The sequence below is a fragment of the Eucyclogobius newberryi genome, unplaced genomic scaffold (genome assembly GCF_026437365.1).
Source record: "Eucyclogobius newberryi isolate DKJ021-1_F unplaced genomic scaffold, fEucNew1.0.hap1 SCAF_21, whole genome shotgun sequence".
NCBI lineage: Eukaryota > Metazoa > Chordata > Actinopteri > Gobiiformes > Gobiidae > Eucyclogobius > Eucyclogobius newberryi.
Window position 1 is genome coordinate 17,896,423 of NW_027315846.1, and position 25,823 is coordinate 17,922,245.

The window sequence follows — 25,823 nt, forward strand, 5'->3', positions numbered from 1 at the left end:
AAACAAATGCAATTAAAAGGCTTGACTAAATAAAAAGGTTTTAAGCTGACCCTTAAAAGCAGTAACTGAGTCCAGTGACCGTAGGGAGAACGGAACTGCCTGGAAGGATCTGTCTCCTCTGGTCCGAAAACGGGTGCGAGGAACCAACAACAGTTTCTGATCCAAGGACCTTAGTGAGCGAGAGGGAGCGTACAGTTTTATCAGATCGATAATGTACAATGGGACCTGACCATTTAAAGCTCTAAAAGTCAGAACAAGAATTTTAAACTGTATCCGGTAGGAGACCGGCAGCCAGTGAAGGGCTTTGAGAATGGGTGAAATGTGGGCCCTTCTATTTTTGCGAGTCAAGATCCTCGCTGCAGAGTTCTGGACCAGCTGCAGACGAGAGAGTTCCTTCTTGTTAAGACAGGAAAACAAACTGTTACAATAGTCTAAACGTGAAGACACAAATGCATGAATTATAACTTCCCAGTCATTTTGAGACACCATTTTCCTGAGCTTAGAGATTTTCCTCAACTGAAAGAAACAGTTCCTCGTCAACAGCTTGGAGTGGTGCTCTAAAGACATGTCTTTGTCAAAGACAACACCCAAGTTTCTAAGACTTGGTTTAGCAGTCTGGCCTAAAACACCCAAGTACTGGTTTATCCCTGGAATGACATCATCAGGGGCAATAATCAGAGTTTCTGTTTTGTCAGCATTTAGCTGCAAGAAGTTTTGCTCAGCCATTGTTTAATTTGCACTAAACAACTGACCAAGGAGTTCAGCTTCTGGATCTCAGAAGGTTTAAAAGAGCAATAGAGCTGAATATTGTCAGCGAACAGGTGATAGGACACATCACTAAACTCTTTAATGATCATTCCCAGGGGAATTATATAAAGCAGAAATAGGACGGGACCCAAGACGGAGCCCTGAGGAACTCCACACAACAGATCAGCTGAGTCGGACATTATTTGGTTTGCAGCAACACTAAAGCTCCGACCGGATAAATATGAGGAAAACCAATGAAGAACTGACCCCGATAGTCCAATCAGGTCCCTCAGTCTGTTCAACAGGATATGATGGTCGACAGTGTCAAAGGCTGCAGACAGATCCAACAGAACTAAAACAGTGCATTTCCCAGAATCAGCAGACATCATAATGTCACTGGACACTTTCAACAATGCGGTTTCCGTAGAATGATGAAACCAGATTGAAAAGAGTCGTGAATGTTTGACTGATCAAGGAAATTGGACAATTGTTCAGAGACCACCTTCTCTAGGATTTTGGACATGAACGGGAGCTTTGAAATAGGTCTGAAACTTTTGGGGTCTGTTGGGTCTAAGTTTGTCTTTTTCAGTAAAGGCTCAACTATGGCATGTTTAAATGGACCAGGAAACACACCAGTAGAAAGAGAGAGATTTACCATTTTGGTAACCCAGGGGCCTATAACATCAAACACTTTGAGGAAGAGCCTGCAGGGAAGGGCATCTGATGTACAAGAGGAGGGTTTCATCTTGGTCACCAGAGCTGAGATGTCTTCTAGAGTGTCAGGCTTAAAAGAAGACCAGTTTTGGGAAACAGGCTCCACAGAAACAGAGTTATCACACAAAAAAAGTGGGATTTGGTCTTTGATCATCTTGATCTTATCGATAAAGAACCTGAGGAATTCATTGCTGTCGGCTTTGCAGAAAACAGGAGTCACTGCAGCGGTAGGACAAACAATAGAATTTATAGTGTCAAACAACACTTTGGGGTTTTTCTTGTTAGATGTTGGCGTAAGTAATCAGATCTGGAACTTTCTATCATTTCATTGTAAGATGACACAAGATCTCTGAGGTGTGACCTATGGACCTCAAGACTGGAGGTTTTCCGACATAGTCTCTTTAGGTTTAGGATATCTTCATTTATCCAAGGACAAGCTTTTTTCTGTGATGACAAAGTGGATTTTACAGGTGCCACCTGATCTAAAATGGATACACAGTGGCTGCTAAAGGAATGAATGAAACTGTCCACATCAAGACAATTCATAAACAAATGAGGATCAAATATAGCAGAAAATTGGGCGGCTGTATTTGCAGTGATAATGCGCCTCTAAGACCTTATGTTTGAGGGCACAGGCTCAGGAGAAAAGTTAATTTCAAATAAAACACAGCTATGATCGCTCATATGGACATCCTCCACACAGAGGTTAGCAACACTCAGGCCAAGTGAAAACACCAGGTCTAGAGTGTGTCCCTTTTGGTGAGTGGGACCTGAGACATGCTGCTCAAAGTTAAATGTTTCAGTCAAGGTTAAAAGATCCTTTGCAGGGCATGATGAGCCATCGACCCAAATGTTAAAATCCCCAAGAAATAAAACATTTTCCAGCTTTATAATAGAAGATAAATAGTCACTAAAGTCCTTTAAAAAGACAGCAGCAGGACCAGGGGGCCGGTAGACTAAAACACAGTAAAAAGGACTTGAAGAACCAACCTTAATCATCTGTGATTCCAAGAAAGTGAAAGTGTGTGAGTCGATGACTTTACACATGTAACGGTCCTGGGACACAACTGCCAGACCTCCTCCACGTCGACCAGGGCGAGGCATTGCAAAAACGGAGCAGCCGGGTGGGCAGAGTTCATTTAGATGAATAAACTCACCCTCTCTCTGCCTTGTCTCCGTAAGACACATGAAATCAAGTTTTTTTTCTTGTAAAAAGTTAATTCAAAGAAAACGCTTTGTTGGCAATTGAACGGGCTTCCCAATAGTTTTGAAATGCAATGGGAATGTTTTCTGTGAGATAATTCCCATGAAAATTCCCTTCTCGCTGCAGCTGTTGCTATAGATGGAAACTCTGACACCAGTTTGTCCTTGATCCGCCGTCCAAGAAGTTTGCTTGTCACTTGCCAGGAAGCCGATAATGTGATGGCAGGTGCTGTATCAGTGCAAAAACAACAAGCCCCGTGCCTGTCACAGATACTTGTCTCCCTGTTCACACCACACTTGCCAGAGGAGCACACACTCAGCCAGAAGCCCTTTTCTTCACTATCTTAGACCTCTTCAACCTAGTTTGGGACATGTTATACTAAGAGATCATCCCAAAATAGGTTATAGAAATAGAAGCTTAAAAGACATTTTTTTTCTCGTCTCTCTCTAGACCCCCTCCCCCCCTCAAAAGACTAAAAAAGATGTTTGGCATCGCATAAAATTATACGCGTTGATAAAACGATAGTAGCTCACCTCTAGTCCCTGAACATCCTTTGGTATGTTTATCAGTAGAACTTATGAACTCTCCAAATAATGTCACCTGCCGCGCATGTTTGTTTACTCAATCCACATGGTCCAGGGGCCCTACAACCATCCCATTCAACCCAAATTGTGAGATGATCACGTTGAGATAGTCTCAAGAAGATGAGAGAGTGAGAAACTAATGTTTCTTGCCAAAACCTGTAATTGTCAATTGCCTGCGTTTAAACCTTAGACCTGCTGTCAGAGTGACAGAAGCAAAACACGCGCTTTCGTCTCAGTGAGAATCTCATTTGCTCATTTGCTGCGCCGCATCTTGCCGCAAAAATGCTTTTCCAACTTTTCTGCACCAGCCGCGTTGCAGACGGCGACGCCCGCCCCGCTCCCCGCGCGGGCCACGGCGCGCTCCCCGCACGACCTGCGCACGCACCTGCCGCGCTCCGCCTGCACCCGCCACCTAATGTTGGTCTAATGCTCGTTGCTGAATTTTTAGCATTTCTAATTTCAAAATTACTGCCACAACGATGTATAGAAGCTTCAAAGCAACAAAAAAATGAAATGTAGGCTTTTAAGTGCGCCTTATAGTGCGGAAAATACGGTAAAGGTACTACCCACTTCATATTGCAGTAGGTAGGTAACTCAGAGACAAAACACAGGCAACCACCATGTAATTGTGATAGGGAGTTTCACTTTTCACTTTAAGTACAGTAATATGGTGCACCACAGAAACCCCTTTATGTCAATATGATGGAATGCATTTACTTAATATTCCTGGTGGTTTTCAAACATCCGCATTTGATATTGACCCTATCCTTCTGAGATGTAGCCCCTCTGCATCTGTTACGGTGTAAACAGGGTCTCAGACTTGACTATGATCCATACGAGAGCCCCAACAAACGATACATCTCTACTAAGTGATAATTTATTCCTCACAGCTTCCTTGGATACCCCCTGGAATAGCTGTCAGACATAATGCTGTGGAGAGAGACAGTGACTACATCAACCATTGGCGTGCTATTAGAAACCCAGGTTTACTTAAATGGAAAATGTCATGCAAGCTAATGTGCCGATTACGATTTGTGGAAGACTTGTAGATGGAGAGCGAAGGCAATACATGAAAGGAGCCTTTTATATGTAGTGTGCTTTGATTGATGAAAGCAGCGGCACGTAATATGCTCACAATACCTAATAAGCAGACTTGATAAATGGAATGAAAAGAGAGAACTATATAGTTGTTTTGAAGTCAGGAATGAAGTAAGGAATCAAAACTAATTTGAACAATTTACTGCTCCACAAGCTGTGTATACAAAGAGTTGTATTCATTGTTGATTTGAAGAAACTAAATTGGAGATTTTCGGAAACAGCTTTTATTTATTTTATTTTCAGTTCAGCAATTTACCATGCAAAAAAATGTTTTGATGCGGCTTTGGAAATTGGTCTGAAATCAAAAATGGAACCTCTGATTGTGACATGGGCTTTGTCACTGATTTGAACATTTTCCCTAGAACGACACTATTTTTTGAGAGAATTTACTTCATTATATTTATAAAGCCTTAAATATTTTGTCCACTTAAGAAAAATGTTCTGTTGATCTTTTTCTCATGGCTTTTTTTAAACTTGCCTACTATCAAATCTTTCAAACAGTATATTTATATTTACAAGTTAGCTCTCCAGTCCATAGCCTTATTGCATCATGCTGAATTTGATTTTAACTCCTCCTGACATGATTCGAGTGGCGCACAATGGGATTACAACGCCGGGGCATAAAGTAAACCCTTCTGCTGATTAAGTTAAATACATCCAAACTGAGCTCCAGGAAGTCTGGCCTAGTTCGCCCATCACACAGGAAATGGTTTTAATCTAAGAGAACACGACCAAGAGGGAAATGGGAAGAGGGGCATTGTTTTCAGATGTCTCCAAGGACAGCTATCCCGCAGAGCAACTCACAATCCTCTCCTCGAGGCATGACGGATGACACCAGCGCGACAAAGTGATAGGCTATTATTTCACTTTGCATGGGATAAATGGCAATGCGGGCTTCTACCTGCTGTCTGTCCTTCTCTCCGCTCAGTTCTATCTTCTTTGAGCGTTCCCGTAGCCGCATGCAATCACACAGCTGCAAGGCAAGACAAATAGGAAAGCTGAGGCATCACAATCTGTTGATTTCACATGTTAGATGCTTCCCCAGGCTGCATTTGTAGTTGATGGAGATGGAGCATTAGCCTTTGTGCCAAACCTTTTGTAATCATCGTACGCCATGTTGAGAAGACGTTGCAGCAAGTTGTGGCTCTTTCCTGATGCTTACACAATACAGTTCCAAGGGTGATCACTGTTTATTTATCTTATACATCTTACTTCCATTTTTTACTGAGGACAATTATATATTGTTCAACTAGACAAAATGTTTGTGTAGAGCATGTAGTCTTTTGTGCAAAAATGTATCCCTAGTTACATGAAAATAAGCTAAGCTGTGTTCGGACAGGAGTCAGCACCAACTTAACTGGAGGATTTTACCTATTGTGAATGTTTTAGGTTGATGGAAGAATACTATTTGTGTTTTAGTTTTAGATGCACAGTACTTACCGTTTTTGGCTTCCATCACTTTTGCTCTCATATCCTTACATTTGATCATTACTGTTGTTGCTCTTTTTCAGTACAATCAAATATAATTGGATCAAAAAATCATCATACTCCTCCATTCCGCATTGTTTTTGGTGTCAATATGGTTGGTAAAAAAGAAAAAAGCTGAGCGCCTAGGACTGGTATAGGTTTATATAGTAAGCATGTCTGTGCTTTTCTTTCCAGACCCGCAGTATTCATGGTCTCCCGGGTCGTACTTCGATGAGGACAGTGGCTCCCCTCCTTCCAGGAACATGAAGGGTCTCTCTGGCGGACGTCCTCTCCAGCTCCAGCTCAGCTCGCCCACACCCCACACCTGCGGCCTGGCTGAGTGTGACCATGCCCTGGACTACCACCTTCACCATGGCGACTCCCGGCCCCCGTCCTACCTCCTCAGCCCCACCGAGAGCTGCCCCCTGGATGGGCACCGCCGCTGTTCCCCCCGGAGCTCCATCCACTCCGACTGCATGGTGATGCCCGTGTCCATGTCCGCCACAGACCACTCCATTTCAAGTAGCACTTTTCCCAGAATGCACTATGGCAGCACTACGCGAGACGGCACCAGTAACAACAGGGATTCTAAAGACGAAACCGGATCCACACATGGAGGCAGCGGCAAAATGAACCGAATTCCAGCGAACCTTCTAGATCAGTTCGAAAAGCAGATGCCTCTACACCGCGATGGCTTCCACACTTTGCAGTACCAACGCACCTCGACTACCACCACCACCACTGAGCAGCGCAACGAAAGCCCGGGAAGGATACGGCATTTGGTCCATTCTGTCCAAAAGCTGTTCACCAAATCACACTCGCTGGAAGGCTCCTCCAAAATGAACGGTACTAAAAGTGACTCACATCGGGATGGCTCGCACCACCATCATCACCACCACCACAAACACAGCAAACGCAGCAAAAGCAAAGACCGTAAGTCGGAAAGTAGTGGAAAGCAGAGATCAGGGGGCTGGTGGAGCTCAGATGATAACTTAGATAGCGATAGCACCTATAGGACACCCAGTATAATGTCTCGACACCACATGGACCATATCAACCACTGCTACCCAGACTCTGTGCATGGACACCTGGCAGGAGACATGTCTCTGAAGATGTCCAAAAGTAACAACGACGTGAAGTGTTCGGCCTATGAGAGTATAAACATGGCGCCAGAGGGGAAGTTTATGAAGAGAAGCTCCTGGTCCACACTGACGGTCAGCCAAGCCAAGGAAGCCTACAGGAAGTCTTCGCTCAACCTGGAGAAGCCCATGACGCCCATGGACCTCAAAACCAGCCTCCGGCCATGCCACTTTCTACAGGTGAGGACAGTTTTGCTTCTTGTTGTTTGTTTTAGCTAAGATAGATACAACTATCTGTAGATCTTCACCAAGGAACTATTACCTGGTTGTAGAAAGGTTTGTCGTCTCCCTTCTGAGCATTCAAACATGCGATCTCTCTAGTTGAAGTCTGCTAATTGTTTTGAGGTTGTCTGGCTTTCTCTCTTCACCTAAAGACGTGCAATTATAGATGAATTGGTCATCATCTAAATTGCCCATAATGAATGCAAGAGGTGAAATGGTTTCCTGCAAGTGTGAGACGTTCCACTTTCAGTCCAAATAAGCTTTTATAGGCTCCTTTTCCCGGTATCTTTCAAAAGGAATATGTGGTATAATGTAAGAAGGCATTTATGTGTTTGAGGCTCTGAGCGCTTCCATAGACTCAGAGGTGGCTGAAATTGGCTCAGTGCATAGAGTGGCAGTTGGTCTGTTTATTTTACAATTGCTTGCACAAGTCAGTTAATCATTTCTATGAAGTTTTTGCCAGTCAGTCTAAATTGAAAAAACACAAAGATCAGGCAGAGAACAGCAATGTTACAGAGACAAGACATTACAAAAAAACAGGTAAATAATTCACCAAAAGACATTTATGATGTGTTCATAAAGCTGACGCTAAATCTAATTAACAGCTGACTCAAAAAGCTGGCCAATAGTTGCTTAACTAGTGACAGATAAGATAAGATATGAAATTTGACATTCTATACTTTTAATGTGATTTTTACATTGCATTCTCACATTATTTTACCGTTTATTGCTATAATTTATTATTAATTGACACTCATGACGTCTACATGCATGAACACATCTTAGCCTAATGTTAAAGCAGTGGTAAACTTTCAGTGGTAAAGCGTTTATAAAAAAGTATTCGAACACTGTAGATTGATGAATGTATTTACCACCAGTGGCTCAGCTTTTGTTTACATTAAATTCCAAGTTCTATTGCACTAAACTTTATACCAACATATAATTGCAAAAAAAAAAAAAATGGATATCATACATATAACCACTTTTTTGTCAGACATAACTCATTTATGTTGTGCATTTCATTTTCTGACTAAGCAACAACACCTCCAAAGACAAGCACCCCACTGAAGAAGTTACACAGTGCTGCTTTAATGATCTGAATCATTGAAGTAATGTTTAAAATCCCACAATGGAAACGCTTCCAAAATATATTCAACCCATAGCATGTCAGACAAAACCCTGCTCAGCTCAGCTGGATACATGATTGATTTTTAAAGAACTATTCTGTTTGTCACTACTCGGCTTCTGACAATTTGAACCCTTCCCGTCGCTCAACATGTGACAAACAGCACCAGAAACTATCACAGCAGGCCAAATCAATTAACTCCACAAATTATCTGCACCAGAAGGAGGGGGATACTTGGCACCAAGACTATAATAGACCAAGTAGCTTTGTTGATTCATTTCACCTTCACTTTTGGGTTTCAGAATGTGGGTAAAGTTAGTGGGGGAATTGTCATAGTGCAAAAAATAGGAAAATGTATCTTTATAGAATGCAAAGTAAAGGGAAGGGACATAAGATAAGATAAGATAAGATATTCCTTTATTGTCCCACATGGGGAAATTTCATTGGTGCAACGCAGGTAGATACAGAGGTAGATACAGAAGAACAGATCACTTATAGGAAGTCTGAAAAACACTCTCAGTAGAAGATCTCCTATAAACAAATAAAAACTCCCATAGACAAATAAATAAATAAATAAATACATAAATACCATTACATGTGATCACGACAGTAATTGCACATGAATATGTGTCACGACAGCACATAGATTGCACGTGAATTTACACATTTACTATTACATTCTATTGCTATGTAATTGCTGCTATGAGGCAGGTGTATGTATTGTTTCTTATCTATTGACTTACATTAAGTAATTAAATACTTTGCATTTCCAGAACTAAAATGGACCTCATTGACTAACTCATAACTGGATGCAAAATAGGCTAAACCATGACAGAGCCTAACTTTAAAGCAGAATTAAAACTGAAAAGAAATACAATCCCATGAAATGAATTTTTAGCTGCAGAACACAGTGCTCGTAAACCATCACTGTTCACAAATTCACATATTCATTATGCAGTATCTCTGCAATGACTGTAATTATAGGGCTGCCAAAAATGTTTGATCCTTTATATTCACCTATTTATCTTTAGTTGGCACTTAGGGGGACATAGGGAGGATTTGCTGGATTCTTGTTGAGTGGCAGTGACACAAACCAGCATGTACAGTACCTTTTGCCCCCAAAGAAAGCACTTTGGGTCATTTTGATGCTTAGAACTTCTGTCGTATATTTAGACATTACTAATGACCAACATAGACAGGTGTGTGCATCTGTTATACTGCTTCACATATTTTACTGAGTGCATTCGCCTCAATAAGTTGTGTTCCCATTGGGTCATTTAACTAAAGTTCTGTCCCAGCCCTGGCACGACAAAAGCTCTTTCTAAAAATACCCTTGGCCGCTGTTTCCTGCCGCAGGGCTATATTTAGCTCACCGTTATCAATCCTATCGGCGCTGGGTGACACATCTCCCCTCCCCGGCGCAGAATCAATGCTCTGTCAGTGGGCCCCAAAGATGCATCATGGGTAAGAGGGAGACGCCGGCTCCTGTGTGGATATATGGAGACCCTCCCGAGAAGAGAAGGGAGCCAACAGCGCTGAAAGAATGTCTGTTTTTGTCTCCCTGATGATTCTGTTGTTGATTATCACCGGGGGCAGCCAGGCAGAGACACCAGTCAGAATCATCCTCTCATACCAAAGGGTCACATTGAGAAGTGAGGCTGTCCTGCTGCGGTTGAATTGGGATTGGCCACAAGTGTCAGCTCAATAACAACATAAAGTGCACCCAGGGAGACCGTGTCAGATGTGTGGGGTTGTGTTTGTTTCACAGCAGATGGCTCCAAGAGGTGACACTGGCCTTCTCTGTATCCTCTTTTGTGACAGTGTCAAAGAGTGTTACGTTCAAGTATGAAGAAATGTGAATTCATATCAAATGTAGAGTAGAACTTTTTTTAAGGATTTTTTTTTACTCAACTCAACGCTGTGGCCGGCTGCACATGGACTTATGTGCGAGCCACTGGGCCATCGAGCTGCACCGCTAGAACAAAAACAATTCTTTTACTTTCAATTTATGTGTATTTCTTTCCTAAACAAACTCTAATGTTAAGTATTCAGTACATGCCACGTCCGACAAGTATTTTCCCATGTCAAAATGAGTTCTTATGATGCAGAAGCTCATTGGAACCGATTTGGCCTCTATTATCCTTTTTTTTTGTGACATTGCCTCAATCCTTTATTAAAATGCATTACACATTACCGTAATTCAGTCTGTCTTTCCACTGCAAAATGTGTATAATTAATATACTGTTTCAAATGAAAACACATGATTTAATTTAAAACGTCAGGTTTCCTTGTTGTGTTTTTTTCTCTATTAACACCAAATTCTTTTATCTTTTTTGTTAATTGAATATTCAACAACTCCCTCCAATCTGAAAATGAACCGAGTGATCCTTCAGATTAGATGGATGATCTGGACTTGAGTTAAGAAAGACAAAGGCACAAATGCTTCTTTGTGTAAATGACAAATATTTGGAAATCAGAACCACGGCACAAACGATCAATCTCTGTCCCAATTTAGCCTCAATTAGCCTCCCACATGCATAAACACCAGAGTTAGCGCCTGATATTTCTATGAATCGGAAACTGGGAGCTGCAAACAAAAAACAGACAAAAAATGTGATTGAAAATTTGCATTCTATTGTTTTTCTCCTTTTGTTTACACTAAACAATGCTTACAGGACGACACTGATCCCACAATGTTACCCACAATGCCCTGTTGTAACTCAGCTCTTAACTTTGATCCAACCAGCTGCTCAGGCCCGTGTAACTCAGCTGCACTCACCGGTCGCGCTACAAAGGCAGGATTAGTCTTTGATAGTTTTGCTGATTGTACATTGTGCGGGGACTTAATAAGCCAATTACTTGGCGCGCCGCCTCGACAAAGGTGGAGATACGGAAGCGCAAAGACGCCTAATTAAAATGGGAAGGGCAGAACTGGGAGAGCACAGACTAGATGGACTGGTCATTTGGAAATACAGGGGCGCACTGTACCACCCACGCACATACAGGGTTTCCTTTGTCATCATGAAGGGCCCTGAAATAGAGAAGGTTATTGGACTTAAGTTACAGTCTTTAGGTTACTTACCATCTTTTTGAGTATTTTGATGTTACATATCTTGACTCCTACTATGATTACAATGCATATACATTATGTAGAGCATGGATATCAGGTGCAGAAATAGTTTGCATGTGTAGATATACATCCAGGAACCAGATAGTAGCCGGTTCTATTACCCTCAAGCATGTACTTATGTGTAATGTTCATCTTGTCTTCTTATTAGAACGTTTTAGCTTTTCATCTATTTCCAACAGTATAAGTAAAAAACTACGTCACAATAGAGATCAGATTCAAGGCGCTTGCAGTTTTAAGTGGGATTAGAGATGGACTGATATGGATTTTATCTTGACCAATGCAGATACCAATTGTTTAGAAACCAGAGAAACCGTTGGCCGATAAACGCCTCTGATGTTTTTGGGCCAACATGAATTATTTTCCCTGTAATTGGAACAAACCCATCAACAACCCTATTTTACTGCAAGCCAAACGGGAGCTGTGTGGTCACATTTATTTAGTGCCCTCTTTTCACTAAAGTGTTCAAATATTGATCAATGTCTTTCCTTTAGACAAGTGGTCAGCCAAACTAACATATTGGCCTATGTTGATTTAAGGCCAATAGTCGACACTCGGTGTCGGCCTGATATATCAAACAACAGATAATCAGTCTCTCTCTTATCGAGAGGAGGGAGCTCAGAACATGCCACAATTTTCTTCTTTTTCAAACTATATGGTTTGTTGAGGACAACTGTTGTACTGCTCTTTTGGAGAACCTCTGACAAAAAGAGAGCCGCGACATCTGTTTTACATTTCTTAGCATGTTCAGAGTTTACAATATTAACTTTATTGTTAAGTGTTTTATTCCATCAGGTGTTTAAACTCATATATTAGGTTGAAGTAAGATTCTGTCTAAGCAGAAATTGGAAAGCTGATTTTTCTTTTTCTACAATGCTATTAATAGACCATTTTACAAGCACTTTTTAACTAGAGGGTTTTATTGACTTTGTAGCATCTGTTTAGTTCTCGCTGTTGTAAATAAACAACAGAGAATGTGTGATAAATGTGTTATGCTTTTAGAACTGGATATATGGCTGGAGCTGATGCGTAGGAGTGCCGTTAAATGAGAGCTCAGGACAAAGCAAGCAGAATTTTTTATTGTAAGCGAATTGTGTCAATTTGTCTCAAAACTAGAACAGATAATATGGCTCTGAGACTCAACCAGTTCACTCCCGATTCTCTTTTCTGTGACATTTCCTTTGCTATTGTGTGCTTTTGAAATTCTACAACAGTTAAGTGGTCGTGTCATATCCCACAGCACTTGGAATAAATATAATTCAACCCCAAATGGCATTTTGAAAGATTTTGTCAAGAATTTTGAACAATGCAGTTTTAAATGTTTAACTGCACATAACATATTCAAAGGATAGGAAAAAAATAGTGCCTCAAAGTCCGAAAAGTACGGTAATGGTATTATTTTAGGTGGTACTTTGTGTAAAACATTTAACTATTGGTTTATCTAGTTCTTATTGTGTCACTGTCCTTGGTGCTGAAGACTCAACATACATCACATTCATATCAGCCTCTCTTTACCATGCTGCAGTTTCTTTTTTTTTTATATTTGTTTGTCCCGTAGACTTTATTAGACAGGACAACTTCGTGTGAAATGGGGATGAGAGAGAATGGAGGACATGCAGTAAACTGTCGGAGTCGGGATTTGAACTCAACACTGCGGCCGGCTGCATATGGAGCCTGGCATGTGTGCTGCCGCCTGAACCACTGGGCAGCACCCATGCTGAGTTTCACAGTAGTCAATGACACCCCTTCTCCCTTGTCCCGTTCAGCTTTTCTACAGTTAACCCTATATCTTCTACAGCATTTATCAGCCAACCCAAATGAACAAAACCACACCACAGCTTGTGCCTGTCCTGCGGCGATCCGTTCATTAATTAGATGTCTAAAAATATCAAACCCCTCCAAGACTTAATTAACCTGTCGACTCTAAGCATTAGCTTGGGCATGCTTGTCCATGGAGTGCAGATGAATGACTTTTTTCACCCTGTGTACTTAAAGGTGTTGAAAGTCAGTCTCCTGGGTGGAAAGCTACATACGATCAGTGAAGCGTGTGCGTATTGACGATAACCATGTCTTACCCTTAATCTGGTGAGCTGGAAAAGTTTACTTGTGTTATAGTCTGCCTATAGCTAAATTAATGAACAAGGTATATAGAAACACCATCCATAAACAGAAATCAATTAATCAAGCATATGTATCCTGCATGATTGGTAAATTTGTCTTTTTATTCTGTATGTGTGGCTTTTTTGTATAGTAAATTAAAAAGTGCATAGTGTAACCAAGGAGATTTTATTGCTTACACCATAGGCTATTAAACCTATCTATTGCCATGGAGACACGCAGATGACACCACACTGGCAGTCGAAGCTACAATTTAAACTTCACTGAAAGTATCGACTTCCTGCAGCCTATAATAAATTCATCAAAGCCATCATCAGACCCCTGTGCATAGAGTTATTATCAACAATGCTCTTCTATTGTGGAGGTGGTATGAACAAAGCTCAAACCACCTCTCTGTGGATCACCGCTGCATCAGTCATGTCGCCCTTCATCAGTATTTAATCTGAGAGAACACCCTCAAGTCAAAGGTCCCACTCCCTGTGATTAACCATAACAAGGCTGTAATGAAATCATAATCAATTTTGGGCGTGTGATGGTGGGAGAGGACAGTGCACTGGAAAATATGAGTCTTTTGGGGGTGTACTGCCATGAGAAAGAGCACTCATAATGTAAAAATATACTTTAAAGTAGGATTCTTCTTATATCTTTCGTAAAACATAAAGAGGGTAAACAACAGTGTCATACGTTGTTGTTGTTGTTGTTGTTGTTGTTGTTGTTGTTGTTTCATTACTAAAGAGAAGAGGAATATTATCTGCTCATACTTGCAAGTTGTTGTTTAAACACAGAAAATTCTTAAATTCAAGTCACATTTAGCAGTCTTTTTGCCAGAATTTACAATTACCCATAAATCTCAACACATCAGATCAAATTAATTTCTTTACTGGGAATATTCAATTAATTTATTTCTAAATACTGGTCCATAACTCTATTTTAATTGTATTGTGTGTATTTTTATTAGTAGAAATTACATTTTGTGGCCATATTTTTAAGGGAGTGTCTACAGAGCCGCGAAACTGCCATGTTATTTTTTGCCACGGCTCCTGAAACTGCTGGGCTATTTGACCGCGCCGGGTTAGGGTTAGGTCTTGGGGTTAGGGTTAAGGTTAGGGTTAGGGTTAAGGTTAAGGTTAAGGTAAAGGTAAAGGTAAAGGTTAAGGTTAAGGTCAAGGTTAAGGTTAAAGGTGGTATGGACGATTTTTTTCAGCAAATTTTTTATCATATTTCCTCGTGGCGTGGATAAATCATTTGTCCTGCCACGTATCAATCATAAAACGCACCTACCGCTCACCTGCAGCCGCGTCAGGCTCGTCCCCACGTTTCCGCGTGCCTAAGCGCATGGATCTATCATAATATAGTTCCCTCAGTGTACGGGGCAAAATGAAGACGGAGAAAGACAGTTCGAGCTGACGCAGAAGTGGACAGAAATCTACGGGAGACGAGAGATACGATGCGCTCCGTTGCGCTAATAAACAAACGCACGTGTGTGTTGTATCAGTCCACACGAGGGAGTGCGCATGCGCACTTCCGCCTGAGTTCTCAAATCGCCGAAAAATCGTCCATACCGCCTTTAAGGTTAAGGTTATGGTTAAGGTTAGGGTTAGCCATGAGGCTATATGGCCGTGCCGCGGCTCCCGAAACTGCTGGGCTATTTGACCACGCCGCGGCTCTGCAGCCACGGCCTATTTTTAAAAGTTTTTTGGCATTTAAGCATGGTGACATTTGCCTGTCAGCTGTTACTTTTTGAACTGTGATCCTGTCAGCAGCAGCTTAGTCATTGGCTATAGCATCACAGCATCACTCATGTAATCCTCAATCATTTCTATTCTTATCAACACTTAGAACAAGTTTTGTTCAGTGTTAAACTTTTTGATGCATGTATTTTGATGCTAATGTGAAGTCTAAACAAAGCCTGAATAGAACATCGTTTAATGAGATTTGGAGGTGGAGCCAGCTGCCATTCTGCCCTTGTAACTGATGGACACAACAGCCAAATGGGCCTGAAATTCCCGTAAGCATTTAATTATTACTGACAATGATCGTTTATGAAAGCCCAGGCCCTGTGACAACTTCACTTCATCACAACAGTTTAATACATTCCCCAAAAATGCAACTGAATTTTTCTACTATGACAAATGTAGTTATTTTCGCTGGTTGGTACCTAGCATGTCCTCCTTGTTCCATGCATGTGTAAATACAGTAATATAAGCCCAGTAAGAACCAATGTATAGACTTCAGTCTCACAATATAGAATGGGAATAAGTATAGTACAAATCAAATCAGTTAATAATCAAACAAAAATTTGATCATCATCTGAAAGTGCTATTTTGAAATCAAACTTGATTTAGCAAAAACAGACCTTTTATATCAGTAGGTAAATTTAAATGGACAGGTAGAAATCAGAAAACTAAAAGAATCAAATTTGATTTTTGGTGTGCGATGAAATGTAAGGGCCCAATGAGAATAAATGTGTAACATTTTGACATTTAAGTGGTGATTTTATGAGAAAATGTTATTAATTTACAAGAATAAAGTTGGAATTTTACATGAAAAGTTGTAGTACATGTCATTTTACTAAATATAAAGTCAACAATTAAACATAAAGGGTCTGATGTCCAAATCAAAGAGACGCAAATGAGCAAATCACTTAAGCTGCCACGCAAGAGTGGGCTTGGATGACATCAAACTTTGTAATGCTGGCCTTTCTAACAATGTTCCACATGTCATACAGATCACCACTGCATTTAGCTGGGATCCTTTGCTTTTATGCATCATTCACAAACTGTTGGATAATGTACACTTTCTCCATGGCATAACCGGAGTGCGGAATGCACCTTGGATACGGCCTGTTGAGCTCAGCGTTCCCTGGGGCTCAATGGGCAGGACACCAGCCATGCTCCAAGCCGCAGCCGCCCTCAGACATGTGTACGAGTCCGCTCATACACATGTCTCTCCGCTCCCCTAGCTACTGTCTCTACTATTCTAAACATTGGCAATTTGTATATAATCATCGTTCCTAGCAGTGGCAATCAAGACAAGCAGTCACTGACCAATACATTTTAAAATTACCATGTGTCACAGTTATATTTAAATTGGTCCGTAATATATCCAAAATATGCTGGTTTTCCCCTCCCTCAAAGTTAAGTGTTTTAAGTGGCCACTACAGGCCACTGGGCATTACTGCACTTGAAGCTTGAATCTTCAATCTTCATCTCCCACAGCGGCACAATCTGTGACCATGTTCAGAGGCCCGTTCATGCTCCGCTCTCCAACATAAGCTTTTAGAACCAGAGTGGACCTCATATTTTTAAGAAGTCTGCACGTGCGCTCTGACAATACACAATACAACAAACCACGCTAAATGAACCTGTGTAGTCTTTTTTTATTTACCCCCCCCCCCCCCCCATTTTTTCTAAATATGTTATCTACTAAACATTGATGACTCCAATATCTGTTTGCCAATCCATAAAAGTCACATTACTGGTTCTTAGAAGTACTAAGTATATTATGGATATTTACCACATAGCGCCTCAGTAGCAGTGCGCACTGGGATCTCCAGTTTTATGTACCACCCTTTTTGGCATCCCACTTGGTATTCCATCACCACTAGCACATAGACTATGATGCCAGAGATACATGTTGGGGGGATGTACCAATCATGTTAATGTTTTTAATGTTTTTTTTAATTCACACAGAACACCAAAACAGCTGTCTGCTGTCAGCGCAGCAGGCTGTAATACCAATTTAACTGCCAGAGAGGCAATGACAGACTCATTTTGGTCACTATGGCTGAATTACCGTATTTTGAATCAATCTCAATAATTTCTGTTTTATTTCACTCAGTCCACTGCCCTAAGCCAGCATCCACACAACCCAGTCCACCTCTCACAGTCACAGCCAACACACTCATGAAGCCTAGACTGATAACTTCAATTAGAGGAGACTATAATCATTCAGCTTCAGCGTAGCTCCAACAGCGTAAGATCCATGCACACCAACATCGGAGAACGTCTCGACAGCCTTTTCATTTTATACATCTCTAATGTGAGGGAGCTTAGATGAGCCAAAAACAAGTTCCTTGCTCTTTAGAGGACCGAAGATCGTCCAAGATAGTCCAATATGCAGAGCTGAAACTGGTTTTAGTTCTTGATCCCGAATTCCATCTGCAGAACATACCACAGCACGACTCCGCAAGCCTGTAAACAAGTGCTATGTTGTAAAACCTATCCACAAATAGCCCTATGAACGGGGTTTTAACACAGTGACTGGAGTCACCCAAGTACAATCTGCAGGTTCCAAGAGGCAGTGACCTTGTGCACTCCTGCCAGTACACACCACCGCTGCCTTGCCTTTAAAACAAAACAAGTCCATTTTTGCAAACTAGTTACAATCACTTATACCTTTAGCAGACTTGCATAAGTGTCATTCAGATAAACCATGTCATTACCACCCCATTTACAATCTTGAAAATATACAAACTCTTGAAGTAAAACAAAAACACACTGAAATCAAACTACATGCAAGATAATACACAATAATCCGGAATTAAAATACAGGATAAATACGACAGATGACACATAAATTGACAAAGACTACTGGTGACAAATAAATCAGGCTAATTAAACTGAACTAGGCCGCCAATTTAAATCAATTTTGCTGCCAGCCAACAACAAATGTGGCATACCAAGCAGTTTGCTGCCCTCTAAAAACACATCAGATTCAAATTTTCTTTATATAAAACCTAACAACGCCAGGGCATGTAACATACCCAACATACGCAGCACAATAAGGTGCACAGGTTCGTCCACATTGATGAAAAGGAGGCCACTCAGTTAGGTACAATAATCTATTACTGACATATATTTTAAATACTTTGTTTTTGGTTTCAGATATAAAAATCAGTCAACATGTATTTATAGAGCCCTTTACAAAACTCGAAGTGATCAAAGGGCTTCACAATAAAATCAAGGCAATACAAGACATAAATCTAAATAAAAACAAACTGTACAAATAAAGTGTCATTGCATTACAGAATGTTAAAAGCCAGTCTGAATATATAAGTTTTAAGCCTAGATTTAAAAGTGTCCTTTTTTAATTGTAATATTGCTCATTCTCGATGCACACCCTTTTGTTTGAAATAAACTACATAACCAAACATAAATCAGGCGATGCGGAACACAGGCACGTGACACTGGGCGGTCAGCCTGCACAGAAGGGCCAAGCAGCGACAGAAAGGCAGCAATGGGTCGATGGCTCAACCTCAAAGCCTCAATATGAGAAATTTGAATTAGCTCAAAACACAAATAGTCATTCCTACGCACCGTACTAAGGCAGAACCTACTTCATGTAAAGGCTTGTGAACTCACGCCCTTGATGGGTGACAGCTGACAGCACACAGCACCATGGCCGGCTACAACACTTCGGACCCCAGCTTCAAAAGATGCGGCAGCCACCAAAGCAATGGACAACAAGCGCAATAAAGTAGTGCGTCGCGGGGCTCAACCACACCGCGGCACTATAACAATGAATAGCTACATGGCGCATCAAAGTACGCAGGACCGAAAGCGGACATGCACGAGTCAGAGAGAGGGAGAAGAATAAGAGGACGAGAGAGTATTTTAGACCCTTAAGTGCCACCTCACAAACATAGGAACTTGTCCTGGTGATTCGATGCAACACAAACAACAAAACAATGAACAATGAATAGCTACCAGATATATAAAAAATAAGTAAGTAAAGTTCAAATACAGTTAAAAATAGGCTTGAAATGTTCATAAAACAATATGTAGTTCAATAAGAAGTGAACAGTGCAGTGAGTGCAAAGTGCTTAGGCAGTGTTTTTTAGTCCAACGGCAGAGGGAAAGAAACTGTTCCTATGATGGGAGGTTCTGGTCCAGATGGACCGTAGCTTCCTGCCTGAGGAGATTGGCTCAAATAGTCCGTGTCCAGGGTGAGAAGGGTCGGCTGTGATCCGACCTGCACGTCCCAGGGCCCTGGAGACGTGCAGGTCCTGCAGAGATGTAAGTCCGCGGCCTTAGCAGAGCGCACAATGCACTGCAATCTCTGTTTGTCCCTGGCTGTGGCTCCAGCGCACCACACGGTGATGGAGGAGGTGAGGATGGACTCAATGATGGCCTGTAGAACTGCACCATCATCTCCGCTGGCAGCTTTGTCCTGGAGCAGAGCAGGGAGGATGGTGTTGAATGCAGAGCTGAAGTCCACGAACAGGATCCTGGCATAGGTTCCCGGGGACTCCATATGCTGCAGGGTGAAGTGGAGTGCCAGGTCTATTGCGTCGTCCACAGACCTGTTGGCTCTGTAGGCAAACTGCAAGGGGAGGACCAGGCGCTCGAATTACTTCATGACTAAAGACGTCAGCGCCCTAGGTCTGTAGTCATTATGTCTAGTGATCCGGGGCTTCTTGGGGACAGGGACAATGATGGACGACTTGAAGCAGGCTGAGACATGGCATGACTCCAGGGAGGTGTTAAAATGTCAGTGAAGACAGGGGCCAGCTCGCCTGCGCAGTGTCTTAAGGTGGCTTGGATTTCCGAAATAGTCTGCACACATCCTGTTCCTGAACTGTGTGGGAGTGGTGGGGGAGTTGGGGGGGACCGGGGTTGGGTTGGCAGAGGTGGCCACAGTGGGGGAGGGGGTGTCAAATCTACAGTAGAAGGAGTTGATTTGCTGGGCCAGTTTTCTGTCATCTGCAGAAGGGGGGGCCTCTGGGCTTGTAGTTGGTGAGAAACCGGAGCCCACTCCGCACAGAGGCGGGGTTGTTGTTGGAGGACTGCTGCTGCAGACGCGTATTGTACTGAGATCTAGCTCTAGACACTTCCCTGCTAAATCCGTACTTTGCATCTTTGTAGCGCTCTCTATCGCCGGCCCTGTGCGCTGCCTCCTTCTGCCGCCTCAACTGCCTCAGTTTGGGTGTGAACCAGGGTTTGCCATTGTTGAAAGTGACTTTAGTGTATGATGGTATAATGCTGTCCTCACAGAATCAAATGTATGATGTCACAGTGTCCGTGTACTCATCCAGACTATCTGTGGCAGCTCTGAAAACCTCCCAGTCTGTAATATCCAAACACACACATAGCTCCTCCACCTCTTAGAAGTCCTCACCACAGGTTTGGAGAGCTTCAGCCTCTGTCTGTATGTGGGGATCAGGTGAACCATGACGTGGTCTGACGAGCCCAGCGTGGCTCGGGCCACGGCGCGAAAGGCGTTGCTGACTGTTGTGTAACAGTGATCCAGTGTGTTCTTCTCTCTGGTCGAGACTTTAATAAACTGTCTGTATTTTGGTAGTTCGTGGCTGAGATTCCCCTTGTTAAAATCACCCAGGATAATACACAAGGAGTCCGGGAAGGTCCGCTCCACACTCAGAACGCTCACACAGAACCTGGTCCTCGAGTACGCGCTCCGCCTCCTGCGCGCTCATGCTGGGCGGGATGTAAACAGCGGCCAGAATGAATGAAGCAAACTCACGCGGAGAGTAGAATGGTTTGCTGTTGATGAAAAGATATTCCAGATCAGGAGAGCAGTATTTGGAGATCACTGCCACGTCTGAAGACCAGGCGTTGTTAATGTAGAACAGACCCTGCCGCCACGTTGTTTTCCGGTGAGAGCTCTAAGCTGGTCGGAGCGGAGCAGCTGGAATCCCTCCAGCTCCACGGCGCAATCCGGGACGGATTCTCCGTAAAATACAACACAGGGGAAGAATAAAGGTCTTGGTTTTGTCTCATCAGCAACGCCAGTTTGTCCAGTTTGTTGGGTAGTGGGTTCACGTTGGAGAGGAAAATTCCAGGTAAACGCGATTTTAGCCAAATTAAGAGCTATTTCTGCAGCCGATGCTAAAAAGACTGGAACTGTATCCAGAGTTGTGGTGTTAGAGCACGCAGAGGAGAGCAGAGTTGAGTGAATATCATCATTTGCTCCAAGAGCTGCTTCTGGATTATTTTGTTATTGGCGCAGGGTTTGTTTTGGTCCTTCTTTCGGGCAGTGAAATGCATAGCTACGTCACTGGAGCGTAATCTCTGATTGGTTACTGCGGACGCTCTGGCCCCTCTGGAATGGAAGTGTGCAATGAAGTTGAGCATTGATTATAGGTCTATGAGATGAATACATGAAGTTAGTGCGGATAATTATAAGCTTGCAGTAGCGGCTACAATGCAGGAACCTGTTAGAATGGCACAATTACATTTGTACATGCTGTAAAATGCTGTGTAACATAATGGGGTCCCAGCAGAAATTGAGATTGGTGCAATAACACTATATGACAAGTATTCTAATAAAAGCTTAAGCTTAATGGTGTGAGCGACTTCATGTGTCAGGAACAAGAATCAGGATCAGATTCTGAGGCACAGCGCGCGTGAGAAGCGGACCTTCCCGGACTCCTTGTGTATAATCCTGAGTGATTTTAACAAGCCATGAACTACCAAAGTACAACACACTAGATCACACACTAGAACAGTCAGCAATGCATTTCACGTTGAGACATCATTAAAAACAGTAAAACAAACAACTGTACAGCCGCATCTCTGTGTTAAATTTACAATATGCAGTTCACATGCTGGAAAGACAGCCCACAACTGCCATTGAGACACCTTGTTCCGGCTCTGAACAGGATAATGTCCGTGCTGTTGTCTTAATACTCATCTACCATAGCTGATCTGAACAAGTAAATCTCATTCATGGATAATAGATTCATGGTGGATCCCAGTGTCCTATTTTCTAGCAATTTTCCGGTGCTGTTCATGGTTGTGACACTGGCATTTTGAAAGTGAAAGCGCTCTAAAGTCATTCAAACAGGGTTAGGGTTATTAAAATGTTGGAGGTGCTGGAATGATCTTATGGTTAATTAATCACAGTGGGGCTGATTATTCTACATGTTCTATTCTACATGATTCGTTCTGATCTCTACTGAAGTCGCTCTAACATTGTGTGTTTAAATATAGTGCTAGAGAGCAATTCCTGTTTTGTCCACTTCCCATTGTTGCCATTAGAGTGGACAACAGACACATCCTGGGCACATTCTTTCTTATAAAAAAAAAAGAAAAAAGAAATGTTCCATACATAATGAATAAAATGACAACATAAAGCTTTTATTTATTTTAGACACCTGGTGGGTCCTGGGAGAGCACTATTAATGTTTAAAAAGTTTATTTTCTTTCTCAAATAAATAGTATATTCCCTTATCAAGAGGGAAAATGAGCCCCATTTCAAACTGAAACCTTTGGAGTAAAAACAATTGGTTGGACTACTTGTGAAGCTGGCTCTCTGTAGTTTTGGCCTCTGGTGTCTGATTTACTTAAAGGCGCAATGGACGATTTTTCGGCGATTTGAGAACGCAGGCGGAAGTGCGCATGCGCCCTCCCCCGTGCGGACTGATACAACACACACGTGCGTTTGTTTATTAGCGCAACGGCGCGCATCGCATCGCTCGTCTCCCGTAGATTTCTGTCCACTTTTGCGTCAGCTCGAACTGTCTTTCTCCGTCTTCATTTTGCCCCGTACACTGAGGGAACTATATTATGATAGATCCATGCGCTTAGGCACGCAGAAACGTGGGGATAAACCGCTCGCGGCTGCAGGTGAGCGATAGGTGCGTTTTATGATTGATACGTGGCAGGACAAATGATTTATCCACGCCACGAGGAAATATGATTAAAAAATTGCTGAAAAAATCGTCCATTCCACCTTTAATTATAAGTGTGAACATCTCTGCACAGAGGAATATCAGATTTTCTTTGATAAATTTAAAGAACAGTATAGCTGGTGTCTGGAGGGATGCTCTGATTGACACTAATTTGGGCATTTGTTGGCTTTTGACCATTCCTCTTTGAAAACTGAAGCTGATTTGACTAAAAATGTGTTTTGTAGTACAAACTGAGCCTGATTCATCCCAGAATGTTTGGTTTGACTGAAAATAAGTGGGTTACAGCTTGATAGTTTCCTTTTATCAGATGTGGACAAAAAGTCAGCAAGCTCACCTTTGCGCCCACCTCATCGTAACAGGACATAATGGCCAACGTCAGTAAGATTATAATTCTGTTTTGTTATTATAGAGAATGATTAATGGGTGGGATTAAATAAAGAGATGGCATTTGGAACAAAATATTTCTCTCAAATACTAGTACCAAAAATGTGTGAGATTTGGTCTTGTAGACTACAATTAAATGCTATATCTATTCTTTACACTCCACAGGTGCCCCAGGATGAGTGGGGGGGCTATCCCGGCGGGGGTAAGGATGATGAGATCCCTTGTCGTCGGATGAGGAGCAGCAGTTATGTCAAAGCCATGGGGGACGAGGAAAGTGGAGAGTCCGACTCCAGCCCAAAGACATCTCCTCAGAAGTCTGTGAGACCGGACGCTCTGGTGAAGGCCCTGATCAGACCCAGGGACCTGCTGAACTCTCAGAGGTACAGCCGGTAGTATCCAAACTTGAGCCTGGGATCATAAAGCCACTACAGGTTGAAATGTTTGGGTTATCATGTCACCATTAGAAACATCCATACACCTTCAAATCCCCTGATATAAAACATTTTACCTAGTGGCTTAATGAATCCCAAAAGTGTTTTTTTTATTATTCAGAGGACAACTGTAAAACATATAGTGCTTTTTTTTTAACAGAAAAAGATATTTTTTTTTTTGTATAGTACGTTTTTGAACCTGGCTCAAATTTTTCAAATGATGTCTTCTGTTCTTGGGCAAAACACATCATTGCCAGGATATGATTAGTTTTAAATGTTACTGTAGATGTATACAAATAATAGATCCAAATAAGACACATTAGTATATATTGGTGTATAGTTTTACTTTAATTACTACATTTAATTGACTGCAAGATTAGTCTTTTGCACATAATTTGTATTGTGTTGCCCACTGACGCTTGGATGCCAGGCAGTGGGTTGCACTTAACACAGGCCCTTTATGGCCAGACATATCCGTTAGTACTTGGAGCCTCCATTCTTCGGGGATGTACTCTATAAACGGTAAAATCTGTTGTGTTTTGTTAGTTTGCGCTGAAAGCAAGCACACATAAGAGGATTACACGGTAGGACAAGCGGAAGCACAATGTCACAGCAAAGTAAACACAAGCAACTTTGTTTTTCAGTGATACTGGAAACGATGATTGCACTAAACCCATTACAACGATATGGAATAATAGGATGCCAGATCTGTTCAAATAATATTAACATTGGTTTTCTCACCTATTATTTCCACTCTAATTCTTTTGCCGCTGCATACTTTACAGAAGGATAATTCAATCATTTGTCATTTTTATATTAGTCATAGCTTATTAAGATGGCCATTCGTTCTCCCAGGCCTGAAGTGAAGCTTTTCCAATAGGTTTTATTAGACAGACTATTATACACTACTACATCATGTTCCCCAGGATTGTGCAGTGTATGGAAGATATGCATTTTCCTCATATGAAGCAGGGAAAATGCCTTGTTCCCATTATCAAAAAGGCAAATCTAAAAAAAATCAATTACACATAGATGGAGATTCACATATTTATTTTAAAATAGCTGCACATTTTTTGTACTTTTTTTGTAAGTGCAAGGGTAACGTTGAACATAGCCTTTTTTGTTTTCCAGTTATGAGTCTAATTCTTAACAATATTGTAGCCAGACAGTAACGCAGTTCTGATTGTATGCATTAATAGGATTGGAGCATCTAAAAGTACATTACAACATTACCATGCTACATTCGTTTGGTTTATTAAAATGTAACAATTTCTTCTATTTAACTGATCAAAAAGCTCTTGGAGAACATACACTAAATTACAGCTTTTGCCATGCTTTTATTTTGTATATTTTTAGCCATCAACAAAGCACATTGTTGGCAGTTTGCTGCATTATTAACTTGGAAGGCAGTGTCCCCAAATTCACTGTCTGTTAATATTTTTCATCTCAGTAAAAATTTTGTGTTGGCAAAGCAGTACTTGTAGTTGTTTTACATGTTTCTAAATGAAGGTGATAATGTAAATGTTAACAGAGCAAGGGTGTGTTTTTACTGATTGCAGATGGCAAAGAAGTGACAGAGAGAATATGTGATTCTCCAATTAAAACTCACAGCTAAATGTCAGTAGAACTTTTCACAGCACACAGCACAGTGTGATTGAGAAAGCGCCAAAAAGCAAACCGAGTGTGATGTGAAAGTGCCAGACAGGACTTTCCCAAATCAGACTCGTGACTCTACTGTGGACGCTACTTATTGTTTTGTCATTGTACGTGGATCTTACATGGTACATGTTTACAAATGTAAACTGCTCAA

General features: G+C 41.7%; 1 protein-coding gene across 4 annotated transcripts in view; it reads left to right on the forward strand.

Moving 5' to 3' along the window:
• The window catches only part of dlgap2a (discs, large (Drosophila) homolog-associated protein 2a), a 156,799-nt gene that overhangs the window by 101,307 nt on the left and 29,669 nt on the right, over nucleotides 1-25,823 (forward strand). For all 4 annotated transcript variants that reach the window (XM_072457266.1, XM_072457262.1, XM_072457265.1 and 1 more), the window contains 2 exons: nucleotides 6,010-7,133; nucleotides 23,748-23,962. In XM_072457266.1, coding sequence (XP_072313367.1) covers nucleotides 6,010-7,133; nucleotides 23,748-23,962 — 1,339 coding nt within the window. The remainder of the gene's footprint in view (nucleotides 1-6,009; nucleotides 7,134-23,747; nucleotides 23,963-25,823) is intronic.